The sequence below is a fragment of the Lissotriton helveticus genome, chromosome 4_1 (assembly GCF_964261635.1).
Source record: "Lissotriton helveticus chromosome 4_1, aLisHel1.1, whole genome shotgun sequence".
Classification (NCBI taxonomy): Eukaryota; Metazoa; Chordata; class Amphibia; order Caudata; family Salamandridae; genus Lissotriton; species Lissotriton helveticus.
Genome location: NC_136063.1, coordinates 1,063,721,954 through 1,063,735,597, shown reverse-complemented (window position 1 = coordinate 1,063,735,597; position 13,644 = coordinate 1,063,721,954). Strand labels below are relative to the sequence as shown.

At 50.2% G+C, this 13,644-nt stretch overlaps 1 protein-coding gene across 3 annotated transcripts in view; it reads left to right on the top strand.

Moving 5' to 3' along the window:
- Nucleotides 1-13,644, top strand: part of TRIO (trio Rho guanine nucleotide exchange factor) — a 4,034,553-nt gene that overhangs the window by 1,494,651 nt on the left and 2,526,258 nt on the right. For all 3 annotated transcript variants that reach the window (XM_078687660.1, XM_078687659.1, XM_078687661.1), the window contains exon 19: nt 8,863-8,977. In XM_078687660.1, coding sequence (XP_078543786.1) covers nt 8,863-8,977 — 115 coding nt within the window. The remainder of the gene's footprint in view (nt 1-8,862; nt 8,978-13,644) is intronic.

Below are 13,644 nucleotides of genomic sequence, written 5' to 3'. Positions count from 1 at the left end.
CTCCCCTCCACATTTTCTGCCAGGCCAAGTAACCTTAAATTTTCTTCGTTAGAGATTTTCAAAGTTCTCCAGTTTCCACATCATATCTGCCAATTGAGACTCCTGTGTGTTCTGCTTATCTGAAAGAAACACGTTAGTTAGATTCCTTACCTTTCGAATATCCTCAGGCTTCAGGCTGGATCCGGAAAGTTTTGCGTAGCAGTACACCTGCACGTCAGTAAGCGTCGTCTGCGGCTCCGCGTCCATCGTCTGCTTCGTTGACGCCAGATGACGTCGTCGGAGTACTTAGACGTCGCCCTCCCGAGCTGGCGTCAGTTCTTCTTTTTTCTGCACCAGCAAGCGCAGATCCGGAAAGAGCAGTTCTCCTTATTCAATTTTTGACTAACTTTTAGATCTTTTTTGGATCTTGTCGGGTCGATATCGACTCTCGGTGCCGATAGGGATGCCCGGGTTCAAGCCCTGTGTCGACTGTAACCGCTTGATGTCAGTTACCGACCCCCACCGTCGGTGCCTTTATTGCCTTGGAGCCGACCATGATGACAAGTAGTGCTCCGACTGCCGGGCCTTGACTTCGAAGGCTAGGCGGGAGCGTTTCCGTAAGCGCCTCGAGATCCGGCAGTCGTCCCACACACCGCTCATGGTCCCGGTACAGGAGGAGGTCGAGGGATTGGTCGCGGGGCCACAGTCATCACAGCTCGGCGAGCCGACACCACTCGTCGGGCTCCAAGTCATCAGGTAAGTCTAGGCACAAGAAGTCGAAGAAGCGACATCGCTCTTCCGACTCCCCCGATGCTCGAGCGATGCGGCCGGGGGTTCGGGCGACACCCTGGGCTGCACGCGATGCCGGAGGGGATCGAAGCCTTCCCCGTGGCCATGAGGAATCGCTTTCCTCTGTCTGGGAGTCCTGGGGGGCCAGTGGCTCCGGCGCCGTCGGGTGCTTCGGTCCCAACGCCGCAGGACTCCGTGCGATCCAGGCTTGGATCCGTGTCTTCACTGGTCGACCTTACGACCCCTCCGCCGACCCCTAGGGTGTCGCCAACTACGCCGTCTCCAGACGACGCCATCCCCTGTTCCGCCCCCGATCCGGATCCGACGCCGAGAGAGGAGCAATACTTCTATGATCCGGCTCCATCCTTTTACCCTGACTACCAGGAGATGGATGACGAGGGGGACTGGGAGGGGTCTGAGGACCCTCTGGCACTGGAGTGCCAGTCGCATCAGGACTGGACAGTTGAGCTAGGGGACGCCAGTGGTCTGGACACTTCGCCCAACACTGGTTTTGTCTCCCCTCCTACAGTGGCTACGGAAGAGGGGGCTGCTTATAGTGTGGTGTTGACAAGGGTGGCCAAGGTCTTAAATCTTGAGCTCCCTCTCACAGCCGTGAGGACTAACCTCCTCACTGAGGTCCTCAAACCGCAGGCAAGCTCCTCGGAGCCTCTACTGTCGTTTAACGAGGCCCTCACAGACGTTCTGTCGGGCACTTGGTCCAAGCCCGCTACAGGCCTCCCTTTAGATAGGAACGTGGCCCGACGCCACCGCCCGACTCCGGGCGACCCTAGCTTTCTGTCTACCCACCCCACTCCTGAGAGCCTGGTTATCCAGGTCTCAACCTTCCAGACCGCATTCCCGACTGCTCCACCTGATCGGGAATCCAAAAGGTATGACCAGTTCGGTAAGAAGCTGTTCTCCAAACTGAGTCTGGGTTTGCGGTCAGTCAATACCGCTTGCCTTTTAGGCCGTTACACCCACTCTCTGTGAGATACAGTTGCGGACGTGCTGCCACAATGCCCGGAGGAGGCGCGGGTCAAGCTCGATCAAGCCCTTGCGGAAGGGCGGGATGCAGCATGGTACTCGATCTGATGTTGATTGGATACCACGGACTCTCTGGGCAGAGCGATTTCCATGACGGTGGCGTTCACCGCCACGCCTGGCTGAGGTCTGCCAACTACTCGGCTGATGTCCAGGCCACGCTCATGGACATGCCGTTTGATGGCCGTCGCCTCTTTGGCGACAAGGCAGACAGTGCGCTTGAGCGTTTCAAGGACTCCAGGGCTACGGCCAAGTCCTTGGGTCTGTCGGGCCATCGCCAGCAACCTTCTGCCTCTCGCTCCTTTCATGGCCAAGGAAGGGCCGGCCCCTCACTTCCTGCCAGCCACGGGCCGCAAACTCACTTCCAGCGTGGTGGCGGATGTGGTAACCGCCGTGGCGGTGCCAGGGGACAACAGCGAGGCCAGTCCACATCCACTCCCGCAGCATCCGCCTCAAAGCACTCCTAGTCCGAGCTTTCAGGCCCATACGACACCAGTGGGGGGAGGGTTCGCCATCACCTCCTCCACTGGCGCTCCATCTCGTCGGACAGGTGGGTGCTGTAGATCGTCCGCAGGGGCTACTCCCTCCCCTTCGAGGTGACCCCTCCAGCCATGCCACTGCAATACCACCGCGTGTCGGGGGATCACTTGCAACTTCTGCAGGAGGAAGTTGTGGCCCTCTTGGCCAAGAGGGCCATTGAGCCTGTTCCTGGGCCAGAAGTAGGGTGTGGTTGTTACTCCCACTACTTTCTGGTTCTCAAGAAGGGCAAAGGGGGCCTACACCCTATCTTGGACCTCCGGAACGTCAACGGCTTCCTCTGGAAGGAGAAGTTCAAGATGCTGACTTTGGCTCAGGTCTTAACTGCCCTAGACCCCGGAGACTGGATGGTAGCATTGGACTTGCAGGATGCATATTTCCACATCCCCGTCCTGCCGGCCCACCGGCGTTACCTGCTGTTCACGGTAGGCCGCTTTGACTTGCCTACCGGTTTGTATCCCTGTCACCCTCCTCTTGCCATGCCGTGTCTCTTACCCTCCCCTCCTCTTTCCCTCCTCCACTCTCTGTCTACTTCCCCTGCTCTTACCCCCCTACTCCCTGGAATATCTCTCCTTGACAGCTTTTTCCCCTACCGATATGTTCCTTTATGTTTGTCTCAACCTTACATGTAACTAAAATTGCCATGCTCTAATAACTGTGTAACCTTTGTAAAGCTGTAACCTGCAATATATTGTCTGATACCCATGTAAAGCGCTCTGATACCTCTGGGTCTAGCCAGCGCTATATAAAACCTTTTTAAATACATTTTTAAAAAACTTTGTTTACCGCGCTCCCCTTCGGCCTTACCAGCGCCCCTCGGGTGTTAACGATAGTGATGGCGGTGGTCGTAGCTCATCTGCGCAGATCAGGGGTGTCAGTCTTCCCCTATCTCGACGACTGGTTGTTGAAGGCGGGCTCGCCCCAGACAGTCGTCAGCCACCTCCAGACTACGGCCGATCTCCTGCACCTGCTGGAGTTATCCATCAGTGTGCCGAAGTTGCACCTGTGCCCCTCTCAGAAGCTCCTCTTCATCGGAGCGGTTCTGGGTTCGGTGCAGTTTCGGGTTTATCCTCCCGAACAGCGGGTTTGGGATATTCAGGCTCAGATTCCGATCATTCAGCCTTTATCCCGGGTCTCGGTCTGGTTGACGCTGCGGCTTCTATGGCTGATGCCTCCTGCATCCTTCTGGTGCATCACGCCAGATGGCGAATGCGTGCTCTGCAGTGGGAACTGAAGTTTCAGTGGGGCCAGCATCAGGGCAACCTGTCCGACCACTTCCTGATCTCGAGGGCACTGCTAGACAGTTGCAGTGGTGGGTCACGGACCGCGATTGGGTCAGCGGCAGATCCCTCTCCCTACCCCAACCGGAGCACGTGGTTGTGATGGATGCGTCCCTTCTGGGTTGGGGAGGCCACATGGGGGAGGCGGAGATCAGAGGCCTCTGGTCTCCGGCAGAGTCCCGGCTTCACATCAACCTTTTGGAGCTGCGGGCGATCCGGCTTGCACTGAAGGCATTCCTTCCCTCTGTCTGGGGAAGTGTACTGCAGGTGTTCATGGACAACACCACCGCCATGTGGTACATCAACAAACAGGGCGGGGTGGGGTCGTGGACCCTTTGTCAGGAGGCTCTGCGCCTCTGGCAGTGGCTGGAACACCAGGGCGTCACCCTGGTGGCTCAACACCTGGCAGGTTCCCTGAACCCTAAGGTGGACGAAATCTGCCGCCGGTGCATGATGGATCACGAATGGCGTCTGAACTCAGACGTGGCGCAAGGCCTCTTTCAGCAGTGGGGAGAGCTTTGGTTAGATCTATTTGCCACCAAAGAGAACGCGCAATGTCATCAGTTCTGCATGTTGGAATTTCCAAGACTGCACTCGCTCGGAGACGCTTTTCGTCATGAGTGGAGTTGCGGTCTGTTGTACACCTTTCCGCCTATATCACTTCTGCCCAGAGTGCTGAATGAGATCAGGCGTGACCTGGCCCAAGTCATCCTTGTGGCTCCCGACTGGGCACGAAGATACTGGTATCCCGAGCTACTCAGCATGTCAGTCGATCCCCGATTCGTCTGCCTCTTCAGGAGGACCTTCTGTCGCAGCAGCAGGGGACGGTCCTCCACCCGAACCTGTCCAGTCTCCACCTCCATGCGTGGAGATTGAGCGGCGACAGTTGAGTCCATTTGAATTGCCTCCTGAAGTCTGTGATGTCATTCTGGCATCCAGGCGTCCCTCCACGAAAACGGTATACGCCTGCAGGTAGAATACATTTGTGGCATAGTGCACAGCAAAGGCTGTGGATCCCCTTTCCGCCCCCCTTTCAGAGGTTCTCCTCTTTCTTCTTCCTCTTGCCCAGCAGGGCTCTGCTCTGGGCACTATCAAGGGCTACCTCTCTGCCATTTCAGCATCTTAAGACTTCCTGATCAGCCTTCTCTTTTCAGGTCCCCTGTTGTAAATAGATTCTTGAAGGGCATCACTCACATGTTTCCTCCTGTTTTTTTTGTGATGCCTCAGTGGGACTTGAACCTTGTTCTGATTTATTTGATGTGCGCTCCTTTCGAGCCACTTCACAATTGTCCTCTTCGTCTTCTCACTCTTAAGACTGCATTCCTGGTTGCCATCACCTCTGCCAGGAGAGTGAGTGAGCTCCAGGCTCTTTCTTCTAAACCTCCTTTCCTTTTCTGTCCATCCGGACAAAGTTGTCTTGCGGACGCGTACCTCTTTCCTGCCCAAGGTTGTCACAGCCTTCCACATCGGGCAGTCCATCACCTTGCCCACCTTCTTTCCGCCTCCGCATCCCTCGAAAGAGGAAGAGAGGCTCCACCGTCTGGACCAAAACGTGCGCTCTCATTCTATCTGGACCACACATGCCAGTTCTGGGTGGATGACCAACTCTTTGTTAGTTACGTGGGTGCTAAGAAGAGACGGGCGGTGCACAAACAAACCATCTCTCGGTGGTTCGTCTTGTGCATTAAGGTTTGCTACTCCTTGGCGAGAAAGGAGCCTCCTGTTGGGCTGAGGGCCCATTCCACTCGGGCCACGGCGGCTACTACTGCCCTGGGTCGGGGAGTCTTCTTGCAGGACATCTGTCAGGCAGCTACGTGGGCCTCGCTGCACACGTTTGCTAGACACTACTGCCTGGACAGGCAAGTCCGGAGAGATGGCTTCTTTGGCCGTTCCGTTCTCCAGGACTTTCTGGTGTGATCTTTGTTCCCAGACACACCACCCATCCTCCCCGCTCTGCGAACTGACATGTAGGGTTAAGGTTCATCCCTTTGAGGGCCCTAGTTTCATGGCACCAGAGTTGGTTTTTATCATGGCTCTGCGTTTCTGGCACGGAAAGCTGTGTATAAGAACTGACGTCAGCGCGCGAGGGCGGCGTCTAAGTACTCCGACGTCATCCCGGCGCCAACTACGCCGATGACGGACGCGGAGCCGCAGACGACGCCTACCAACTCGCAAGGGTACTGCTACACAAACATTTTCGGATCCAGCCTGACACCTGGGGATATTCTAAGGTAAGGAATCTAACTAACTAATGTTTCTTACAGATATATCGTTACCGAAGGTAATTAACCTGTTCTTCAGGCTTATCCTCTGAGCAACGAATCCGGGATATTCGGTTTATGAGTACGATCTTTCAGCCCCTATTCTGGGTTTCGGTCAGAATGACCTTGAGGCTACCAGGCCTCATGCATCCTGCTGGTGGACTATGCAGGTGGCATATGCATGCTCTGCAGTGGGAACTGAAGTTCCAGTGAGCACATCATCAGGGGAATCTTTCTGATTGCATCCAGACCGCGGAGGGTACTGCACGCCAATAGCAGTGGTGGCTAACGAACCGGGATAGGGTCAACGGCAGATCCCTCTCCCTTCCCCAGCCAGAGTTCACTGTGGTGACAGATGCATCACTGCTGGGTTGGGGCGGCCATTCGGGAGAGGCGGAGATCAGAGGCTCTGGTCTCCGGCAGAGTGGGGGCTCAATATCAACCTTCTGGACCTTTGGGCGATTCGTCTTGCACTAAATGCTTTCTTTCCCTTTGTCCTGGGAAGAGTGGTGCAGGTTTTCACACCATGTGGTACTGCAACAAACAAGTCGGGGTGGGGTCGTGGACCCGATGTCAAGAGGCTCTCTGCCTTTGAACATGGCTGGAACATCAGGGCATATAGGTTCTCTGAACGCCAGGTCAGACGAACTCTGCCGCAGGTGCATGATGGATCACGAGTGGCATCTTCACTCGGAGGTGGCGCAACGTCTCTTTTAACAGTGGGGAGAGCCTTGGTTAGATATATTCGCCACCGAAGAGAACGCACAATGTCAGCCGTTCTGCACGTTGGAATTTCCAATGAGGCACTCGCTCGGCGACGCTTTTCCTCACGAGTGGAGTTGCGGTCTATTGTATACCTTTCCGCCTATACCACTTCTACCCAGAGTGCTGAAGAAGATCATGCGTGACTGGAGCCAAGTCATTCTTGTGGCCCGAACTGGGCTCGATGAGTTTGGTATTCTGAGCTACTCAGTATGAGCGTGGATCCCCCGATCCAACTTCCTCTTCGGGAGGATCTTCTGTCACAGCCGCAGGGGAAGGTCCTCCAACCGAACCTGTCCAGTCTCCACCTCCATGTGTGGAGATTGAGCGGCGAAAGTTGATTCCATTTGACTTGCCTCCTGAAGTCTGTGATATCATTCTGGCAGCCAGGCGTCCCTCCACTAAATTGGTATATGCCTGCAGGTGGACCAAATGTGTGGCATGGTGCACAGCAAAGGCTGTGCATCCCCTTTCTGCCCCTCTTTCAGAAGTCCTTTTGTTCCTTCTCTCTTTGGCCCGCCAGGAAAGAAGACTTCTTTCCTGGTTGCTATCACCTCCGCTAGGCCACGTGAGTTAGCTCCAGGCTCTTTTCTGTAAACCTCCTTTTCTGTAAACCTCCTTTTCTGTCTGTTCAACCGGACAAAGTTGTGCTCTGCACTCGTCCTTCCTTCTTGCCAAAGGTTGTTATTCCCTTCCACATTGGGCAAAATATCACCTTGCCCACTTTCTTTCCGCCTCCGCAACCATCCAGGGAGGAAGAGAGGCTCCACCGTCTAGGCCCAAAACGTGCGCTCTCATTTTACCTGAATCACACACAACAGTTCCCGGTGGATGACCAGCTCTTTGTTGGCTACATAGACTCCAAGAAAGGCCGGGGTGTACACAAAGGGACTATCTCCCGCTGGGTTGTCCTGTGTATAAAAGCCTGTTATTCTCTGGCTAAAAAGGAACCTCCGGTGGGGCTGCGCGCCCATTCTACCAGGACGACAGCGGCTGCTACTGCATTGGGACGTGGTGTCCCCCTGCAAGACATCTGTCAGGCAGCTACATTGGCCTCACTGTACACTTTTACTAAGCATTACTGCCTTCGCAGGCAAGTCCAGAGATATGGCTTCTTTGGCCGTTCTGTTCACTGTGACTTTCTGGTGTGATCTTGGTTCGCAGACCCACCACCGGGGTTGGTATTGCTGGGTTATCTATTCTAAGGTAAGGAATCAATCACCAACGTGTCTCTTTCAGATGCACAAGTTACTTACCTTCGATAACAATATATCTGTAAGAGACATTAATTAGTGATAGATTCCTTACCGCCCCACCCATCCTCCCCGTTCTGCAAACTGATTTCTAGGGTTAAGGTCATCCCTTTCAGGGCCCTAGTTTCAATGCACCAGTGGGCAGTATCTTGCATGGCTCTGCGTTCCTGGCGCAGAAAGTAGTGTACAGAATTTACGTCGGCGCTCGAGGGCGGCGTCTAAGTAGTTTCCGCTTTGTCATCCCTGCGATCATGACGCCTACAACGGACACTGAGCCGCATGACGCCACCTTCCGACACGCAGGGGTACTGCTGCCGAAAACTTTCCGGATCCAGTCTGACGCCTGGGTGTAATTCTAAGGTAAGGAATCTATCCCTAGCCAATGTCTTTCACAGATATATTGTTACCGAAGGTAAAAAACTTGTGCTTTAGGTCTTGTATTTTTAATTGTTATTTAAGATTATATACCTATAGCATATTGTATTTTATCCATATCTTGAAATTATGTTTTATTTTGTACTAACCTGCACCTTTATAGTTCTGTATTGAGCTGAATAAAGTTATACTTGACTAGTCAGATAATATTCCTAATATAGTGGTTTTGGATATCAGAATCTGTCTGTCATAAGAAAGTATTTTGCTTTCATTTATCTGCGGGTTATGCTTTTCTGTACAATATCAATGGATAATGATCATTCTGATTCCGTCAGTCGTCCAGTATGAGCAGTAGGTGAGGCGTGCTGTACTGTGGGAGTATCTGAAAGGAAGGTTAATGAGCTCTGTTTCAGCTCTCCACTAAAATATTGTTGCATTTAATGTGGGCCTTCAAGTATCTTTTTAGGGGGCATTCATGTTGTAAAGGGAAATGCAGAACAACGTGACTGAAACAACTCATTTTATATCTCGAACTGCTCATATTTCATGTTGTAACAGTTTGGTTATGTCTTCCTTTTTTGCTAGGCTTGTACTTTGGCTCGAAGGAATGCAGATGTCTTCTTGAAGTACCTGCACCGAAATAGTGTGAATATGCCGGGAATGGTAACACACATCAAAGCCCCTGAACAACAAGTAAAAAGTAAGTGTGCCAATCCCCAGGTATTGCATATCTTCTCAATAACTGCCAATATGCATGACAAAGTGGGACACTCCAGATTATGGACATAGTGTTGGTTTAAGTCAGGAGACCTGTGACACCATGGTTTGAGCTGCTTCTCATTGGTAGAAATGGGGCTGTTGCCCAATGTGTCTATTTATTAAAGAGATGTGTGCATTTATGGAAAAAAAATCCAGGAGGTAAAAACCTTTCTCTCTAGACTGGTCTGAATGGAAAATAAGGTTAGTGGGCACTTTTGTAATCTGTCTAAATACTGTGTTTAGCAAAGTAGCTCGAAGCTTGAGACAACTTAGAAAAACCTTTTTCTCACAAGGTATGAAGCCTTACTTAAGAGCTGTGTTCACAATGGATAAGTGAGGAATGGATATACCACATTTATTTTAAACGGGTGCATAATATCTGGCACATGGTAAATAGATAAGAGACTGTTCAATTCCCTCATTTGGTCCGTTTATGTGGTCACCAAACTGTGAGGAAGGTGAAGATGGAAAAGGATATCACTGTTCTGATAGAGACTTCTAGCTGTATATTTCTCACTTTTTAAATAGTCCCCAGGTGTCAGACTTAATACGGAATCTTTTCAGCAGTACCTCTGTGCGCCGGAGGGTGGCACCATATGGCTCTGCACTGATGCTCTACCGCTTAGAAAACTACATGCAGAGCCTATATAGGCGCCACTCACTTGCCCTTGCATCCATTTTTCGTGCCTCTCTGAGACCTTGCCTCGAGAAATGTGTTCACTGTGCAAGGAATATCACATCCAAAACCGTCTTTTTTAAATTTTATACAACAATAATAATTAAATTACATCAAGATCTGCTATCATTCACAGCTTCCGTCCATCTGTAAACAAGTTCCCAAATGCGCCTGCCAAGTTTTTTCCCTCTCTTGCCCTTTCTCTCATAAATCTCTTTCTCCAAATTATATATAGCTAGCAGTTTAGCAAGTCATTGCTGAAAGGTTTGGGCTGATTGATCGTGCCAAACAGAGGCGATGATAATAGGTAAGACAGCCATTGCAAGAATAAGAAAATAATAAAATACGTTTTGCCTTCCCTCCATTTGAATCCCCAAAAGCATTAAAGCTGGATCTAATGACGTTTGTATGTCCAGTGTTTGAACCATACATTTTTCTATCGCTTCTATAAAATTTTCCAACCGGGGGCAGGTCGGAAACACGTGGATTAGGTCCGCTTCAGAGCCATCACACCGAGGACATTGGATTCCTTCCGGTCCACCCAACTGCTCTATCCTTGCAGCCGTATGGCACAGAGAGAAGATCGTTTTAAAATGCTGAGCCTGTAGTCCCCCTGAACGCAAGATAGGCTGACCCAGTTCTAGCGAATCAGAAAAACAATCCTGATCTATGCCTTGCTTATCAGCCCACTTTTTCCCATATTTAAACAAGTCATCCGGTTTAAGTAATTTCAATTCGGCACACATTATCTTAATAGTGCAATTCTCTCCTGGTCTTATCGCATCTATGATTCTAACTTTCTGGAAACGCATGCCCCCCCTTTTCCCTGTAAAAAAGCTCTGTAAATGTAGGTATTTAAAAATAATTATTGTATTAACGCCATAATCATATTGGATATCATTAAACCCCCGAATCCCATCAGGACCTATTAGATCTCCGAACACCCGCAGCCCCTTCCCCTCCCGACATTAATGTATCAGAAACAAATTCAGGGAGCATTGGATTTCTGTATAGCTGTGTGCAAAAATTAAATCCACCAAGGCCAATTTTCTTTTAAAATGCGGCCCATATCATATATGCGGCCATCAAAGTCTTAAGTCTTGTTTTTTTATAATAGCTTGATTTGCTAAATTTCATAAAACAATTGATCGCTCCGTCTCCTAATAGTTGTTCATATACATCAGGAGATCCTGAATTATCCCAAGAGACGCCGACAGCCCTCCAGAATAGGCCAGATATATATTGTAGAGCCAAAGCCCAATAATGCATCTTGAAATCTGGGACTGCCCAACCTCCTCCGAGGCAATGATATATATCTTATAGCCTGTCTGGTTTTTCCATGAGCCCAAATAAACTTATTCACCATATGCATTAACCATTGCTTCACAAACTCTAACGGTATGGCCCTAAAGAGATAGCGTATCTTAGGGAGGAAAGCCATCTTTACCACATTGCTACGCCCTGCCAATGACATATGCAGATTATGCAATCTATCAAAATCTTTTTTAGCTTTCCCTATAATTAGTTCAATGTTTCTTTCTACTAGCTTCTCCAAATTTGGGGTTATATCAATACCCAAATGGACGGCTGATACCACCACTCGTAAATCTTCTAGTTTATTCCACTTATATTTGACTATCAACGTCTTCTGGCTAATTAATGGGTACCAGGATATCGATCCAAAAGCGTGCGCCTCTTCTTATTTTATTTTTTTATTTATTTATTCATGTGTTTTATAGAGTGCAAACTTGACCCGTTAGGGTATCAGAGCACTTTACAGGAAAACGTAGCTATGTACCGAATAGGCATAGCATAATCCAGTTACGGATCGAAGGAGAAAGGGCTAGGTGCAGGATACATAAGGGAGATAGGGCACGTATTTACAGATTAAATATCCAATACTCAAGCAGAGATAACATATTTACAGATTACGTTAACCAATGTTCGCAACAAGGGCCCAAGTTTCTGATGGGGTGAGCTAGATAATCCGTAGGGAGGCAATAGATGGCCATAGATCAGGGCCGTAGTGGTGGTAGAGGCAAAGTTTAAACAATACTTTTACCTATAAGGAATGTTTTGGCATCCTTTTTGAAGCGAGTCAGAGAGGAGATTCTTCTGATGCCCGGTGGGAGTGAGTTCCATATTCTTGGAGCAGCCCCGGAGAAAGCCCGGTTGTAAGGTTGTTTTTCCGAAAGTATGCATGTTGGAGCAGGAGGTCTCTGGCAGATCGGGAGTTTCTGATTACTCCGGAAATCACAGGTTTCTGCCTCAGATATGCTGGGGAGTTAGAATATAAGGCTTTGTGCGTTATGCATGCTACTTTGAGCTGCATTCTTGCCTCCAGGGGAAGACAGTTGAGAGTTTTCAAGTGCGGGAAAATATGGTTGTATTTTCTCTTGCCGGTGAGTAGTCTGGCGGCCGCAGTGAGGCATGCTTTTAGAGGTGCCAGGGAGATCTTGGGTAGACCCATAGAGGGCAGAACAGCCATATTCCAGTCTAGAGATGACAAGTGCTTGGACTGCCATTTTTAGGTCGGGAGCATAGAGGAAGGGTTTCAATTTCCTAAGGTAGCTCAGGTGGAATCTGGCTGATTTGGCCATTGAATTGATGTGGTCCCGCATGTTCAGGTTGCTGTTGAGGATGATTCCCAGGGATTTGGCCTAATCCACGATGGTCGGTGGGCAATTCAAGGCTGTGATAGCCTTAATCCATGATTGAATCTCAAGGTTGGTATTGGGCGGGGCGATCAGGAGAAATTCAGTTTTCTTTGCGTTGAGTTTGAGTTGATTGGATGCAAGCCATTTGGACAGTGAGTTTCAAGGCTTTGTACAGGGATAGGATCTCTATGAGAGATGAGGTTTTGATGTAGATCTGAGTGTCATCAGCGTACATATGATAGGAGATATTAGCAGTGCGTAGTACTTCAGTAAGCGGTTCCAGGTAAAAATTGAAGAGGTTGGGGGACAGTATTGATAGGTTGCAAGGAATCTCTGGGACCGGTTTTGGATGAAGGACATGAACCATTCTAGAACAGTGCCATCCAAACCCATCCTGAATTTGGGGCGTTCGAGAAGTTTTTCACGGTTGACCGTGTTGAAGACCGAGGATAGGTCCAGGAGGATTAGGAGACAGGTTTTGCCTTGGTCAAGGGCTTGGAGAGCATCATCAACGATGTGGAGCATAGTGGTTTCGGTGCTGTGCCTTGGTCTAAATCCAGATTGGAAGTCATCGAGCAGGTGGAAGTTGTGGATGTGAGTGAAGCTCTGCTGCTGGGTGTTTGTCTCCCAATGTTCCTACGTTGCCAGGCATATTTGCACTCTTTACTGCTGCTACGCATACTTGCACTATAAAAATATTACTTTGCTTTTAATTCAATTCCATTTACATTGCTTTTATGCTGTGATTGTGTGCTTTTTAAAAAGCTAGTACCGAGTCTCTGCTCTCACCGCTCCTTTCCTCCGGTGCTGTCTGTCAGAGCGGGCCCACCGAGCTTCCGGGTTAGCGCTCTAGCGCTAATTAACTTGGGGAGTTTTAAATGTCACTCTGGCGCGAACGCACAGCGGTCGTGCGCAGTGGGTGCACCGGCGGCGCTCCGATGGCGTGCCAAAGGCAAGTCGTCTGCGCCCGTCAGCGTCCCGAAGGCGTCAGGCGCAGAAAATGTTGCTGGAGCGCTCATAAATACTGTTATTTTAGAAATGGGAATTCTGGTTGGCTGAGGCTTGCGCCCAAGCCACGCAGAAACCACCACTCTAGTCAGGGCAAGGCAGTTACACGCCAAGATAACCCCTGCTCACCCTCTAGGTAGCGTGGCGAGAGCAGTCAAGACTTATCCCGGAGGCATTGTAAGTTAAGCATTTGCGCACGCACCCACCAGCAACAACATCACGGGACCCCCACAAAAGGAACTCCACACAGGTTATATAAAAAAAAGC